Below are 16,961 nucleotides of genomic sequence, written 5' to 3' on the forward strand. Positions count from 1 at the left end.
AACCCATTGATTCCACTGACCTAAGACAGGCACAGCCCCCTTAAAAACATTCCCAACCTATGCCCTTCTTCGATACTATATAAAAATAAAGGGAGACCTGTAGAAGGCTCTGAATGAAGATAGAATAATAATGCCGTCTTATGCCTTCTATTGCTATTTTAGGAGCTAACACCCAGGTAAGTTTCTGTTTCTTTACATCTGTCTATTTTCTTGTAAAACATATGTCCATGTCTGCAGTCAAGAGAGCCCCAGCCGCAGACTTCTCTCCTTGCACACATCCTGCCTGGCAGACAATAACCTCCCCCGCCCCTTGACCCTTTCACCCTGCTTAAGTCATATTGATCTGTCTAATGAACCGAGACTTGATGAGAGCACTGTCTTGTCTCCATCTCTCTTGTCCCTTCCATTCTCACTCCCTTCCCAGGGTTCTGGTGACTGACCCCGAGGGCCGGGGCAATCAGGAACCCGTATCAAGTCCAACACAAAGCCCTTGTTAACATGTGCTCAGCATCAAGTTATTCAAGCAAAGATTAATCTGTTTAAATACCCCTTGGATCTGGAAGTCCTCAGTAGCTTACCGATAGTTTATCAGGCCATATTACTTGATAAAATAACTACATCAAAATTGTATGAAGGGAAACTGAAGTGTTGACAGTGATATAATGTTAGTTTCATCAGTAGAAAAATAAAACTCACCATTTTCATTCCTCAACCAACAATCTCCTAGATGGACACTGTTGACACATTACTCCACTGGAGAGTAGTTCCTCTGCTTTATCTTCATCCTGAGACTTCTTGAAATCCAATGGAACACTATCAAATCTAATTCCCAAGTCTAAAAATTTCATTCAAAATTCTTCACTGGTTGTCATTGTCCATTTTGCATCCACTACCCTGTAGGAAAATAGAATCTCTGGTTAGTTTTTAACTATGAAAAACTAGTAATAGCAATAATCTTCATGAAATTTCACCTTCACATGGCACACCAATGAAAATATCAATATTTCATTGTGAGACACAGGATCAGGACAGCTCAAATGATACAGGAAAGAGGCTCAGCCCTCACTGACCCTCATAGAGATATATATGTGTGTGTGTAGAGATTTTTCCTTATACTCAAGGAATAGAACCAACTTGGCTCCTGCCTCCCAAATTACAATAAAGACCCAAAGAGAGTGAGAGTATAATCATTGCTTAGAATGGACAGCTCAATGCCTAATTCTCAGCTGTGGCCTTTGAAATATATACAATTTAGGAAATTAATTCATATCACCTGGGCCATACATAATTACAGAGAAAACCACTGTGTATTTGCTAAATTTACATCATTTTATAATATACCAAGGGCACATTATATCTTCTGTTTTCTTGGGTCCCTAGCCAAGTTATTTGTCTTGTCTCCAAAGGGAACTCATTGCCCATTGTTAAGAGGATAGCTTGCTTCCTAACAGACAGCTATAACTTAGTAAGCTATTGTTTATGATATAACTTAGAACCAGCGCTATGTGAAATGCTTCTGTGACTTCATCAAATATTTCTTGTTGCCAAATATAACTGAAATTTTTGCTGAATGTATTTGTAATTTGACTCTCTCCTATTAAGCAAGATACCTTCCAAGAAAGCTTTCAGTGAGGGACAATATTTGAAAGTCAAAATTTGAAAATTGTCAAGAGAATATGGAGGCCACTTGTGATGGGTCATCTTGGTTAATAATTTGTCTGGGTCTAAAATCGAATAAGGAAAAAAGAGATGGGAACATGTATTAGGGATATGCTTCAGCGTATTTAAAAAAAACATTTGTTTCATATTATATATATTGGTGTATTACCTCAATGAATGTCTACCATGGTATCTTTAAAGGTCAGACTTGGGCATCTGATCTACTGGAATTGCTGTTAGGGATGATACAAAAAGTAGGTATTGAAAACAAAACACTATTCTCTGGAAGAGCAGCCAAAGCTCTTAAACTTTGAGGCAAATCTGCAGCCCTTGATATGGTTTTTGCGTTGTGAGGACATGCTGTAAGTGTCAGAGAAAACCTCACATGGAAGTTCTATAAAGGGGGTGGGGGGTTCTCTCTGAGGAAACCTGAGATAGTGAGTGTGATTGAGAATGTCCTAGGACTCAGCCTCTGATTTCAACACAGGTAATCCCACAAGAAAATCATTCAGCCTGAGCCACACACTCTGACACCCTGTGTGGAATCCATGAACCTCTAGTGTCTAGGGACTCTGGAAAACACAATCATACACTCCTTAGAGAAGGAAATTCAATGTTTTGGGGGAAGACAAGGTAAACAATTCTTTTCATGACAGATTATTGCACAGGTCTATTTCAGTGTTTCCATCATAGAAGGACTGTCTCCTCGGAGAGCAATGGCACCTATAGCTCATGAGGACAAAGTAAGGGACTCTCAGTGGTCCCGTCACCACCCTTGCCATCAGGAGAAAAAGGGTCCTGTTCTCAGGAGTCACCATCACAGTCCAGCCCTGGGTGTTGCTGTCTCTGTCTACAACTCTACAGTAATCCATGCCTGTCAGCCATGTCTAGACAATTGGTGACCTGGGTGGGACCTTGACCTTCCAGTGTTGGTCACAGTACAGTCTTGTAAGCTTCATTCTGTCCAAGAAAGGAGAACACATCATGAGTGTTCTCACACCCTGATCTAACACCAAAACCATGCACACCACATGTTCCAAGATGATCCCCTTCCTGCAAGAATAAAACCACAGGTGTGGTCAATGTCCAGTAACACTCTGCAGCTGCTGGTCAAAGGTGAGAAGTCCCAACCCTAAAGCAATTATTTCAAGTCCTATAGGTCTTTGCAATAGCTGTGTACTGAGAGAGCCACAGATGGAATGATACTCATTGAGTTGAGCTTTCCTTTGTCAGAGTGTGAGCTAAGTGGAGACCTGTATCAGAGAATGGAGAAGGCTGATAAAGGATTAGAATGAACCCACTGCCCATCTTCACAAGAGAGTTACCCAAACAGAATTCATCAATATTGTCCTAGAAATGATCTATCCTAGAACTTTTGAGAAACTGACAGTCCCGTGTCTTTCAGTTGTTCAAGGATGGAAATACTGATTACCAAGGCATTCTCTGGACTGAAGTTTAGAGTGTGTTCTCCTAGTGTGATGTCTCCTTGGGCTCTGTGAACAGCTTTGGGGGGACAATAACATGGCATAGTACACACAGCTAACTCTCTCTGTCCCTAGTGAACTGCTAACATTCTGTCATGGAGGAATGTGGGGAGCCACAGCCCCAAGATGGCGCCTGGCTGGATGCCAGGGAGACCAAGCTTAGCTGTAAACAAGTCTTATTTGGAAGCGCTTAGTGGATCTGGTGTGCCTCCTCCAGCTGTGACCTATCCAGGATCGCCAGGTGGCGTGAGTTAATTGGGTAATGAGATTGCTTTTAAGGGCTTGCCAGGGGGCTGGGAGAGATAGAAGAAGAAACAGAGAGAGAGAATCCACTGTTAAAAAAGGTCCTGAATAACCTGCTTGCAAGAAGAGCTCCTGTGTTGTGTCATCCTTGCTGGTCGAGGCGGTCGCGACAGAGGAACAGTCTGGGTGGGTGGTCTAGTCAGAAGTCTGTGCATGACAAGGGTGCCAGGATGGGGTATTCCAGAATGATAAGAACATAGTAAGTGTTGGAGGCATGGAAAGAGAAGGTTTGAAAAGCAGAGGGATGGCAATGGGCAGGTGATAAAAGACACAGATACACAAGTCCTCAGGGTCAGGTCAACGTGAGATTTCAACAAAGAAAAATGTGGGACTCAATTTGAACACCCTTCTTTCTCTCACACAGCTATAAAGACTTCTCAGTCAGTGCAGCCAGACCTGATGGAATCCTTAGGACAGCACAGGGCCCTGCTCATTTCATCAAAAGCTTGGTTTACAATTTCTCTCATCTAGGGATAGAATAAAAATTCTGAACTGATATTATCAGGAAAAACATCCTGGCGTGTGAATGGAATAATAGACATGATCAACATGACCATACTGCAGAATTCAAGGTTGGGTTAAACAGGCAACCCTTCAAATTCATGTGTGAATGTGTGTGTGTGTGCGCGCGCACTGGAGTGTGGGTGCGCGCTGGAGTGTGGGTGCGCGCTGGAGTGTGGGTGCGCGCTGCGGTGTGGGTGTGCGCTGCGGTGTGGGTGTGTGCTGGAGTGTGGGTGTGTGCTGGAGTGTGGGTGTGTAGACTTCAATCACAGGAGAATATATGATGGGAAATATGTACCTTCCAACTGAAGGAAAGAAAATTTAATCAAAAGTAAATAATCATGATATGACAGTATTTCAAAAAGAATAGATAGTCACTCACTCACTTTCAAAAAACAGCAAAACACTAGATACAGTGTGGATCCATCAGGAGTCACACAGACAAACAGCCAGCACTCAAGATCCAGCCACTTAGGTTCTGCCCAATACTGAGGTGGACTCAAGACAGAGACTCCCCTTCATTCCACCATGAGCTTTTTTTGAAAAGCAACAGGTGCCATCCTCTGCTGGGCAAATGCTAATGGGCACACAGGGTTAAAGAACTAACCCAGCAGAGTCCATGTGGCTTTGTGGTCAGCCACTGTGGTGCATGCAGAGTGCCATGGGCGGAGGCCATGGGGCAAGGTTGGAGAAGAATCGTGACCCTACATCCTGGATGGTTCATATCCACCAGCAAATGTGGTTCCAGCCTCTGCTGGAACTCTGCATCTAACCCACCCGAGTCAGAGAGCACTGATGGGATGTTATGTGTGATATCCTACCCTGTCAAATGCAGGTGTTCAGTTTTGCACTGATCCATGGAAAAAATTGGGTCACTCCAGGGTGAATTTTAGCTTTTGCGGCAGCAGGGGAACCAGCTTCTGGTGAACTGGCTGACTTGCTTAACAATTTCTGTTTTATTGTTATTCAATTTACGCCTTTGCAGGTCAGTTTCACATAGCAAATTTTCATATGTGAATCTCTCCAAAGAAGACAAAAGACAAAGTAATTCTCAGTCACAGAGGACCTCTCACTTTTCTGAGTCCTACAACCACGTTTTACATAGGTTTGAACACTTCAGGAAGAACTAGGATTAGATTTACAGACTTCAAATAGAGGATATCCAACACAAAAGGTAAGAAACACAAGAAGCAGCTCAAAGCCCAGGTGCTAACACTCCTGACTACAAGCCAGCTGCAGTGCTCTTCGGTAAATTCCTCTAGACAACCAGGAGGGGGCAGCACCTCTTCTCACTGACAATGACGACTGTGGAAGGTGTGAATGAGCTCAGGACACTCAGGGTAATGGTCATCACTGATTCTCAGGAAAAACAGCTGCTCATGAAATCAATAGGATAAAGACACTCTAGCCATGAGACACACTGCCTATGACAATTCACAAAAGTGCAAAACACACTACAGTTGGGATAGGAATATCCCCTAAGAAGTAGATACGATGAAATATTTGGGACATATCCACAGTTTGGGAGCTTTATAGTAAATATATTCTCATGATTTCTTTGAAGATAATCACATGCATAAAATGTATTGGATTAGAGTATGTCCATCACATACTCTAGGGGAATTTTTGTCTCCTCTTATGAGATAGGCCCTGATACAGCCCAGGGTAACCCCCAAACTCATCGCTTAATATGAATTCTCTTAAATTCCCAATACTCTTACAGGATGATAATTATTGATACTGACATTGATACAAAAAGGAATTTAAGGATGTCTTTTTGGTTCAGCAACAAAAGTGGGAAATACTCATCGACCTCTATCTCATTCTCCATGTGACAAACAGGACATGTGTGTGGCCTGGAACCAGCCTTTGAAGCGATGCCAAGTTAGAGAATTTTCCCCATGTGACACCTTTGTAGCATGGGGCCATTGCTGAAGAGAAGGTTGAAAATTGTGGAGACCCTGGGGTGGTAGAGGATGACAATAAACAATTTCTGGACACTACAAGACAGTCACACATCTGAGCTCACAGTGGGTGTGGTAACATCTACAACCCCATGTGAGCCCAATAGAGAAAAAATCCAGCATGGGGAAGGGAGATGGGCACAGTGTCCCACCCACAGATGAAGAACAAATGGCATCTGATGCCCCCTGGGAGAGGAACAGTCGGTTTTCTTTAACAGTGTGGCCCCTGGTACTATGTCCAAACATTTGAGAAACACAAATTAAACTGCATGGGAGGAAGAGAATACAAAGTTTAGTGTAAGAAGAGGCTGAGGATTTTCTACAACCAGCAGGTCACAGAGGGAATGAAAAAGAAAATCAGATCAGTGAAGAGGGAACCAGTAAGAGAGAGGGAGGGGGAAGGCAGGGTGGGTGGTGAACCACCAAAACATTATACAAACTGATATGACATTTTCATACACTCAAAAATTAAACCTGTGGCCGGGTGTGGTAGCCACAACTTTAATCCAAACACTTGGGAAGCAGAGTGTCCCAGCCCAACCTGCTCTACATAACCAACTCTGAGAAAGCCATGGCTCCACTGACACAGCCTGTCTCAAATCAGCAACAATAATAATGAAAACCACAAGTCTAAGAAAAAGATAGCAGATCAAATGAATTTAACTCAAGATCAGAAATTGAAACTGCAGAAGTAAGTGGGTGTGTCTCAAGGGAGGGGTATGAGCTTATAATTCTGGAGGCCCTGCCATCATTCCCTGGTTCCAAAAATAAAGGGAAATTATTTTTACTGAACTCTCCTCCTCTTCAACTAAGGGATGGAACAGACACAAAGATGGAGAAATTCTGCAGTTTCCAGAAGGGCAAGACCATCACCCTTGAGGTCCAGCACAGTGACTCCATGGACAATGTCAAGACTGAGACCCAAGACAAGGAAGGCATCTCACCTGACCACCAGAGGCTGGGATTTACTGACAGAAGAATGAGGATGGCTAAATCCTGACCATTGGCAAAGGACAGAAAGATTCCCACCCTGAACCTGGTGCTGCACCTGAGTGGTGGCATCATAGAGTCATCCCTTTGCCAGTCTCTCTAGAAGGACAAGTATGACAAGGCCATGCTCTGCTGCCCACAAGTGCTGCCCACACCTGCAATCCTGTGTGGTCTACTGCCTTAAGAAGAAGGGTGGCCACACCCACAACCTGCACCCAAAAATGCTGGAAAATTTCTTGGCCCAGGACCCTTGGGACCCGTGCAATATTTTTTTGGCCTGAGGACAAGGACTAAGGAAAGTGACGATGCTAAGACTGAGCTAGTGACATGGATCAGTGTATAAGCGCTGCTGCCAACCTTCAGCCCCAACTCTGATCCATATCATGCAAGGAGAAAACTGACTTCTGACCTTGTCCTCTGACCTCCATGCCTGTGCTGTGACATATGTTTGTCTATACTCATAAAGAAAGGAATGTAATTTTTATTATTATTTCATTAGTTTAATTAAACATACAAGTAGAAAAGGTACTTATATATGGTTTTGTTTTGTTTTTTAAAGGTTGATTTATTATTATGAACAGGGTTTTACCTGGATGTTAACCTGCACACCAGAAGAGGGCATCAGATCTCATTGCAAATTGTTGTCAGCCACATCGGGGATGCTGGGAATTGAACTCAGGACCTCTGGAAGAGCAGCCAGTGCTGTAAAACTCTGAGCCATTACTCCAGTCCCTACTGCAAACTTGTAAGCCAGCACTATGGGGAAGTAGATTACACATTTCATTCCATTGAGATGTGCACACTGAGACCCTTCACAGAAACCTTCAAACATTTTGAATATGGGGAAGCATTTCACATAAAAATGTGAAAAAGAGCCGGGCGTTGGTGGCACATGCCTTTAATCCCAGCACTCGGGAGGCAGAGGCAGGTGGATCTCTATGAGTTCAAGTCCAGCCTGGTCTACAGAGCGGATTCCGGAATATTCTCCAAAACAATATGAGAAACCTTGTCTCAAAAACACACAAAAAAATGTGAAAAGGAATAACGCAAGCCCACATGAAAATTTGTATTTCTTGTGTGTAATACACATTCATGTCTGCCCCGACCTGGTCCTGACAAAGATGAGGACAGATGAGACAGACACTGTTGGGAAATTGGAAATGACATCCATTAAATATTGATGGAGTCTACTGCATGACCTAGACACAAACGAAGGGAATTCAGAGCCTGGTGTGTGAGGAGGGCAGTTCCCCTTCCTGTGGGGCTACTGAAGCACAACCATGTCATGGGGAGCGCCCTGCCTCCAGAGGCCACACCCTATGTCTCTGGCCTCTTCAGACAGACTCTGTAGCTCTGCCCATGAGCACAGTTGCAGCCTCCAGGAGGAGACGCCATGACCGTCACCTTCACAGCCCTGCTCTGTCTGGGTGAGATGTGGAGATGGGGAGGGATGCTGTGCTCTGGGATTGATGCTGCCCCACAGCCCAGCACGGGTCAGTTAGGAAACCCCAGGGTCTCAGGAGGTTCTGCAGAGGGGAGGACCTTCTCAAGATTCAGGGTCAAACCTCTCACAGGGAACTCTCTTCCAGGGCTGACTCTGGGCCATGGGACACCAGTGCTGGCAGGTGAGTGAGTGTCTGCAGATGTCCTGACATCACTGCTCATCATTCCTGGAGCCATGCTGGGCAGTGAGAATGGAAAACATCACATGTGTGCTGCCCCTATGGGTGGATGTAGGGGTTGGGGCTACTGTAAGAAGATGGATTTCCTTTGTCTTAGCTGATCTTTTCCTTGCAGGAATTCGCCCTAAACCTGAACTCACAGTACAGCCAGACTCTGTGGTCTCAGAGCAGACTACAGTGACCTTCTTGTGTGAGGGGACCAAAGGAGCCAAACAGTACATTCTGTATAAAGATGGAGACACGTATTTAATGCTCACAGAGATTCCACAGCAATCTAATGACAAGGCTGAATTCTCAATCTCAAATATACACCGGGAACAAGCTGGGCGATACCATTGTTGCTATCTGGGCCCTGATGGATGGTCAGAGCACAGTGACTCCCTGGAGGTGGTGGTGACAGGTGAGAGAACTCACAGGGTCCCTAACCTCAGGCTTGACTGTCAAGAAGTGTTTCTGTAAACAGGGATGACTCCCCTCACAGTCGTGGAGTATAATGAGGACTTTGAGGACATTTAACTGTTTCTCCTTATCTCCTAGGGGCCTTCAATAAACCCAGCCTGTCAGCCCTCCCCAGCCCTGTAGTGACAGAAGGAGGAAATGTCACCCTTCAGTGTGTCTCAAATCAAGGATATTATGGGTTCATTCTGACTAAGGAAGGACCACAGAAGCAATCCTGGACACCGCACTCAAAGTATAACTACTCTACTTTGCAGTACCATGCCTGTATCTCTGTGGGTCCTGTGACATCGAACCAAAGGTGGACATTCAGATGTTACAGCTTTGACACTTACAGCCGACTGCTGTGGTCAAAACCTAGTGACCCCCTGGAGCTCCTGTTCTCAGGTGAGGAACCCCAGTCTTTCTCTAGAAAGATGCTGAACTGACACAGGAGCTGAGGGAGGTCTTGGTGTGTGGTGTGTGAGGAGCCAGGGCTGCTGAGCCCATTGACACAGATCGTGGGAGACAGAGGGACACAAGATACAGAATCCAAGGGACACAGTGACATGAGAGTCTAGGAGATCCAGGACAGAGAGGAAACTTCATGGGGTCCTCGGTTACTCTGCATCAGCTTAAATAGCATCCAACAGAACTCGGGACACTCCACAGAAGGAAGAGAGAGAGGAAGGGTTTTAGAAGCCAGAGCACTCAGGACACCAGGAGGACACAGCCTAGTGGATCAACTCAGCAGGGATCAGGAGGGCTCACAGAGACTGAAGCAGCAACCGAGGCTCATGCTTGGGTCTTCCCTAAGCCCTCTGCACACAGGCTGTGCTGATTTACCCTGGGGTCTTTTATCTTTTGTTTCTTAGAGATTTTGTTTCTTGGAGATCTGTGTAGCCCTGTCTGTCCTGAATCTCACTCTATAGCCCATACTGGGCTTGAACTCACAGAGATCTGCTTCCATTGGTCTCCTGAGTGCTAGGATTAAAGTCAAGAACCACCATGCCTTACTAGCTTGTTAGACTCATAAAAATAGGAGTCTGGAAGTCCCTGGGTCTTTCACCTGCACATGAGATCTTTTTTCTCCTACTGGGTTGCCTTCTCCAGCCTTAACAGGAGGGGGTTTGCCCAGTCTTACTGGATGTTGTTATCCCGTGTCCCAGTCTTATCACTGGGAACCCTGCTCTGTTCTGAAGGGAAACAGAGGAGCCGTGGACCTGGGGGAGAGGGGAGGTGTGGGGGCGGCTGTCAGAATGTATTGCTTGACAGAAGAATAACTTAAATAGAAGTAAGTACCATCAACAACTGTGACTCTCCTGTGCATTTTCAAACAAACCCACCCCCTTCTCTCCTATTTCCTTGCAGGGACCCTCCACAAACCCACCATCAAGGCTGACCCAGGCCCTGTGGTTGCCTCAGGAAACCCCATGAACATCTCCTGTCAGGGGACCCTGGATGCAGAAATGTGTTTTCTGCATAAAGAGGGAAGCCAACAAACCTGGGGTACACAGACCCCAAAGGAGCCTGGGAGCAGGTCCACATTCTCCATTCCTTCTGTGACAGAGGACAGTGGGGGGCAATATCGCTGTTACTGTTACAGCTCATCTGGCTGGTCACAGCGCAGTGACACTCTGGAACTGGTGGTGACAGGTGAGGAGAGAGAGAGGGTCTCAGCCCCAGGCTCTGCTCTCAGAAGTATTCCTCCCAAAGCCTGGCCCTGACAGCATTGTGACTGTGTAATAACATGTAACAGGCTGCCTCCTTCTGTCCTAGGAATCTCTGACAGTAAGCTCAGTCTGTCAGCACTGCCCAGCCCTGTGGTGACCTAAGGAGGGAACATGACTCTCCAGTGTGTCTCATGGGTGTTCTACCACAAGTTCATCCTCACCAAGGAAGATCAGAAATTCTCCGGCTCCCTGAACTCACAGTACATAGGCAGAATTAGGCAGTACCAAGCCTTATTCTCTATAGATCATGTAACAGCAGACCACACAGGGACATTCCGATGCTATGGTTATTACAACCAAACCCCACAGCTGTGGTCAGCACCCAGTGAGCCCCTGGAAATACACATCTCAGGTGAGTCAGCCCCATCACTGACCAACCATTTGTTGACAGCCTAAGCCCTCTTCCATGGAACTGTCCCACTGGGTAGTTGCAGGTAGAGTGAAAAAGAAAGATCCAGAAAGCTGAGTCAGAGCCCCACTCCTAGGGTGAAGCAGTGGCATGCGCAGGGCATGATGGGAAGGAATAGGTGTTTGGTAAAAACCATCTCTTCAATCACTCTCCTGTCACCTTCCCTCTAGGTCTGTCCAAGAAGCCCTCTCTGCTGACTCACCAAGGCCACATCCTGGACCCTGGAGAGAGCCTCACCCTGCAGTGTTGCTCTGACATCAACTATGACAGATTTGCTCTGTACAAGGTGGGGAAAGACATCTTCACCAAGCGGAATGGCCAGAGGACCCAGGATGGGCTCACGTTGGCCAACTTCACACTGGGCTATGTGAGCCGCTCTACAGGAGGCCAATACAGATGCTATGGTGCACACAAGCTCTCCTCTGAGTGGTCAGCCTCCAGTGATCCCCTGGACATCATGATCACAGGTGAGAAACAAAAGAGTTTCTATGTAGTACCTAACCTGAGCATGAGCTTTCATGGGGGACCTTAGAGCTGAAGGCTGGGATAGGGACAGAGATCTTATGTGGGAACAGATGGAGAGACAGGGAGCAAGAGAGAAAGGCAGAGATAAGACAGAGTCACAAGTGCCCAGAGCAAACCCTTGTGAAGTCTCAGCTCAGAGCATTGAAGGCAGCCTCTCATTATCTCTGCTCTCTTTAGGACAGCTTCCTGACAGTCCTTCCCTCTCAGTGAAGCCAAACTCAACAGTACAGTCTGGAGACAACGTGACCCTGCTGTGTCAGTCAACATACAGAGCTGACACTTTCATTCTGTCCAAGGAGGGAGCAGCACACCAAGCCCAGCGAATGAAATCCAAGTCCCAAGATGGGGAGTCCCAGGCAGAATTCTCCATGACTGCTGTGACCTCTGCCCTCTCAGGCACCTACAGGTGCTACAGGTCTCAAGACTCATCTCCCTACCTGTTGTCACATGCCAGTGTCGCTGTGGAGCTCTCTGTCTCAGGTGAGGTGACCCTGAACTCTCAGGGTGACTTACAATACAAACCCTAAAAGAGCCCTTGACTGGGAAGCCCCTGTGAGGTCTGAGAAGGTGAAATTGGGCAGATTGCCAAAGCTTATTTTCTCAGCCCACAGAAATTTTTACATTTTGACTTTTTTTCTTACAATGGCTTCCATTCACAAATTACTGAAGGGTACTTATATCCACAGAAACTTCCTAAAGCCAAGGGCTACCTTGCACCCATTTATGGGTATTCAGTTTGTAGACTATTCTTCCAGTCATCTGCAGAAACAAGTGGCTCCTGCGGACAGAGTCTCACAGCGGAGGAAGACTGAAGAGGGTACACAAGAGGATCGCCACAAAGAAGCCGCTTTGGATGTAACTTCCCCTGACAATGAACCGGAAGTTAGTTTTGACAAAGCAATTAGAGATGAAGCAGTAGAACATATTAGGCGTTTGAAGGATATAATTGCGGCTCATTGGATAGGCCCAGAAGGCTGCCCAATACAAGAGGTCATAATGGAGCAAGCCAAGGTTGTCTGGAAGTTTCGTGAAAAAGAAGATTTGAAGAAGTTGATGGTGACTTCTGATAAGACAACTGGAGGCAGAAGTGAAATTTTCTTGAAAATGGCCAAGAACAATCAAAGTGCCTGCTCTATGGGACTCTGAGCTCCGAGGCCCCTCAAGATGGAAACAGTAGCCAGAGTGGATGCTCTGCGTATGTTATCCAGGATCCCAAGGGGTGCTTTTGAGAGGAAGCAGTCTTATGATTGGTCCCTGTTCAGTTCTCTGTATCTCCAAGTCCGTGGGGATGGCCGGCCTTGGATGTTGAATATCAGGCAAGATACAGACTTTCTCCAGAGGAAAAATCAGATATATAATTACTTCATGTTCACCCGCGGAGGCGGGGGGGGGGGGCTACTGGCAGGAAATCAAGATTCCTTTCTCCAAATTTTTCTTCTCAAGTCAAGGAAGGATACGAGATGTCCAGAGCCCACTTGTACTTGACAAGATCTCTTCTATAGGATTCACGCCAGCAGATAAGGTGGCTGGACCATTCTTTCTGGAAATAGATATTATTGGTGTGTTTACTGATCCAGCCCATACAGAAGAATTTGCTTATGAGAATTCTCCAGCTCTTAGCCCAGGACTTTTCAAATATTGAACTGGGGGCAGACTTGAGTAAACTGAATAGTGGTCACAAAATACAAAATAAAGCCTTTCTGTCTACCGGAAAAAAAAAAGAGCCCTTGACTTGGGTGGGATTAAAGGGACAACAAGAAGAAGGGTGACTCAGAAGACTCTTTCCCTGACAGAGAAGTGAGTGAATGCTAGCAGGGTTCCTTAAGAAATGTCCACTCCATTCTCTATTGCAATCTAGGTTTGGGATAGACAGCATGAGGGTCATAGGGAGGTTACAGGGCAGATATAGGAGAGAGAGGAGAGGCAGGTCCCTGAGTTAGCATCTAATCCTCACCCTCTCCTGTTCTACTTCCTAGGACACGTTGGAACCTCCAGCCCACCACACACAAGTCACTTGCCAACAGCTGGTAGGTATCAGGCACCTAGGTGAAGGGGTAAGCTCCATCCCAGACTGCCTCGCCTGAGCCCAACAAAGTCCTCATTTCTCTGTCACTTAGCTTGTGAGTGTGGGAGGGAAACAGAGATCCCAATCAGAAGCCCATATCTTAGAGTTTGGGATTCAGAAGATGGTGTCCAGAGAGAGGTCTTTTGGCTCAGATTAAAGGAATTGACAGGTGGATGAGATGAAGAGCAGGGATCCCAGACACTCGCCTCTCCATCAGCCTCTAAGGTCTGAGAAATCACCTCTCACTTGCATTAGTCAGGCCCCAGAAGGCTCTGTAACCATCCTGTTGGATGTGGTACCCAGATGGGCAATAGCTAGTTATGGGCTGGATACAGCTGCTTCTGGAGATGCTGACTTGGACAAATCCTTCCCATTCTGGGCTGCCTGCTGTTTCTCTGAGTATAAAGTGAGAGACCTGGCCCACATGTGTAAATTTCTTTCAGTTCTGGCCTTGAATGACGCCTCTACTAACAGAGGAGGCCTGCAGAGCCTGAGTCTGCAGTGGGTCTGCCCCACCATGGCGGTGACATGGACAAGGGTGGGCACAGGAACATGGCAGGGCATTCCTGCTCCTTCCCTCCAGCTAATGAGACTCAGCTCAGGTGGAGAGAAAAGAGGTGGAAGTCAGAGTCCCTGGGTTCAACTCCCAGCCCTGCCACTTCCAGGCAGGAGATCTGAGGCAGGTGAACTGTGGGGATAGAAGAAGAGACGATTGCTTGTTGCATGATTGTGAGGATGGGAGATGATGAGGGCAATGGTCCACCATGGCTCTGTCACACAGTAGGTGCTCAGATAAGCATCAACAGTCCCTACTCATGATGTCATTTGTTCCTCAGGCCTGGAAATGTACCTGAAGGCTCTGATCGGAGTCTCTGTGGCCTTCCTCCTGTTACTCTCCATTCTCATCTTTCTCCTTCTCCGAAGAAGGCGTCAGGGAAAGTTCAGGAAGGGTGGTGAGTGCATTGTGGGTGACCTAGGTCTCAGGTGGTGATGGGTTCCTCAAACTGGGACTGGGTAGTCTAGAAACACTGGCAGATCTCAGATCAGAGAGCACGTGATCTCAGAACCTGTGCAATGTCAGGGGTTCTGTGAGCTTTCCATGTCCTGGGACATTTTCTCACTCACCCCTGTTGTGAATGTTCCTTCCTTCCTTCCCTGTACATGCCTGGGGGAGCCGTCCACCAATACCAGAGACTCTTCTCTCTCTTGCAGCCCAGAAAGAGACAGAATTGCAGCTTCCTGCGGGAGCTGCAGAGACAGTAACCAGAAACAGAGGCCGCCAGAAGAGGTAACTCATGGCCAGGGACATAGACCCCCAGCTTCCCGACACAACTCACTGCCAACTGACACCTCCTTGTCTTTCCAGATCCAACCCAGCTGCTGCCACCCAGGAAGAAATCCTATGTGAGATACAGAGGGTCCTGGGCAGGGGCATGGGGGGCGTCTGAAGTCTCAGCTTTGCAGGGGTGGTTAAGAGGTTCTGAGGTCTTTGCTATTTGGGTTCTGAACTTCACACTATGAACACAGGGATATCACCACACTCCCTGTTTCTCTGCCCCCCCCTTTGGACTAAGCAAGAAAGTAGAGATCTGAGACATCCCGAGACTCTGGTCATTCTGTTTTTTCTGCTATGACAGATGCTTCAGTGGAGAAAATGAAACCTGAGGATGGTGTCAAACTGGACAGTTTGGTGAGGTCCCTGTCCCCGTTTGCAGTGCTAAGAACTTAGGTCCTAGTTTAGTCCAGGCTGCCTTCTTTTTCCTCCCTCGCTTGGCCCTCAACATCATCCATAGCTGACGACTCCCTTCTGCAACTACCTGGCTCCTGTGTGTTATGGCCTCACTCTGCCCTAGGTTTTTGGAGTCATGGGTCTCACAGCTGCTGTCTGCTTTCTGACTCCTTGGCATCTGTCCTGTTGTCATCTGAGGGGGCAGCCCTGATGGAGAAGCCCACAGAAACAGCTAAGGGACCAGCATCTGAAGGCAGGAACCAAAGGAACTTGGGCAGACATATGGGTTTTAGTGTTATATACTGTTGTTTTGGAGGGGTGCCTTCACTTTTTCTCTGCACCACACACCTGCATGATGCTCCCAGAGGCCAGAAGAGAGTGTCAGATACCATAGAACTAGAGTTACAGATGAATGTAGGTCACCATGTGGGTTCTGGGAACCAAACCTGGGTCCTCTGCAATAGCAGTCAGTGCTCTTAACCACAGAGACATCTCTTCAGATCCCAGATAAGTGTTTTCAGGAAGATGGACTCTGTGGATACAGCCAAGACAGCAAGAAATATTCAGAGTGTCAGGATAAGAGGCCAAAACTGTAGGAGGGAAGCCCAGGAAGACCCCTCGGGAATGCTATCGCATAAAGGGGTCACTCTGGCCATGCTGTGGAAAACTGGCTGGAGAAAAGTCAGAGGGGAACAGGGGAACATTATCTGTACCTCACTACTCAGTTTGGACACTCAGTTTGGCCCTGTACTCCCCCTGCCTTCAGCACCCTGTAAGTCAAGCACGTACCTTCCTCTCACTCTCTCCCCCTCCAGGCTGCTGAATCCAAAGAGCCCCGAGATGTGGTCTATGCCCAGCTGTGCAGCAGGTCACTCAGACAGGGGACAGCTGGACCTCCTCCCTCCCAGGCAGGAGAAGCCCCAGAGGAGCCCACTGTATATGCTGCTCTGGCCGTCACTCGACCAAGTCCTGTTCCCAATAACAAGGAGCAATGACCCTCTGCCTGCCAGGAGGCCTACAAAACCTCCGAGGGATTCTGTGGACTTTTGGGAACCTGGCTGCATTTTAACTAATGTTATACCATTTGGAAATAAAGCAGATTTCTCTATAGTCAAGTGAAATGAGAAATGATACAGAAGGGAAGGCTTCACACTGAGTACTAATTTATGACATTACTTATCTATTGTGGGAATTACCAATACAGAGTAAGGTAAATATACAAGGGAATTTATTAGGGAAAAGCCTTACTTAGAGAGTGACCTAGCCATCCGGCCGGGCAGCAGTAAGTACAGCAAGCCAAAGATGAACGGAAGAAGGAGCACCGTGTTATTTGCCCTCACTCTTAAACCTTCCCTATGTCACCCTGACCATGTCCTCGCAGGCGTGGTCAGGCACACCTGCAGCCAGCCCCAGGCAGGCATGGCTACAGTGTCCCCTAGAATTCCCCTTTTAGTCTAAAAGAGGATTAAAACTTAACAGTGA

The 16,961-nt window shown here is 46.9% G+C and overlaps 1 protein-coding gene and 1 pseudogene across 1 annotated transcript; both read left to right on the top strand.

Moving 5' to 3' along the window:
- Positions 1–8,294: 8,294 nt before the first annotated feature.
- Positions 8,295–16,474, top strand: LOC100774449 (leukocyte immunoglobulin-like receptor subfamily B member 3). The gene is given in 14 exon segments (XM_035453841.1): positions 8,295–8,328; positions 8,491–8,526; positions 8,699–8,983; positions 9,121–9,426; positions 10,390–10,674; positions 10,798–11,103; positions 11,331–11,627; positions 11,863–12,165; positions 13,662–13,712; positions 14,587–14,703; positions 14,963–15,038; positions 15,117–15,154; positions 15,388–15,440; positions 16,295–16,474. Coding segments are annotated over 14 exon segments (2,367 nt in total).
- Positions 12,248–13,354, top strand: LOC103164569 (annotated as a pseudogene).
- Positions 16,475–16,961: the final 487 nt, after the last annotated feature.

Source organism: Cricetulus griseus, unplaced genomic scaffold, assembly GCF_003668045.3.
Source record: "Cricetulus griseus strain 17A/GY unplaced genomic scaffold, alternate assembly CriGri-PICRH-1.0 unplaced_scaffold_36, whole genome shotgun sequence".
Lineage (NCBI taxonomy): Eukaryota > Metazoa > Chordata > Mammalia > Rodentia > Cricetidae > Cricetulus > Cricetulus griseus.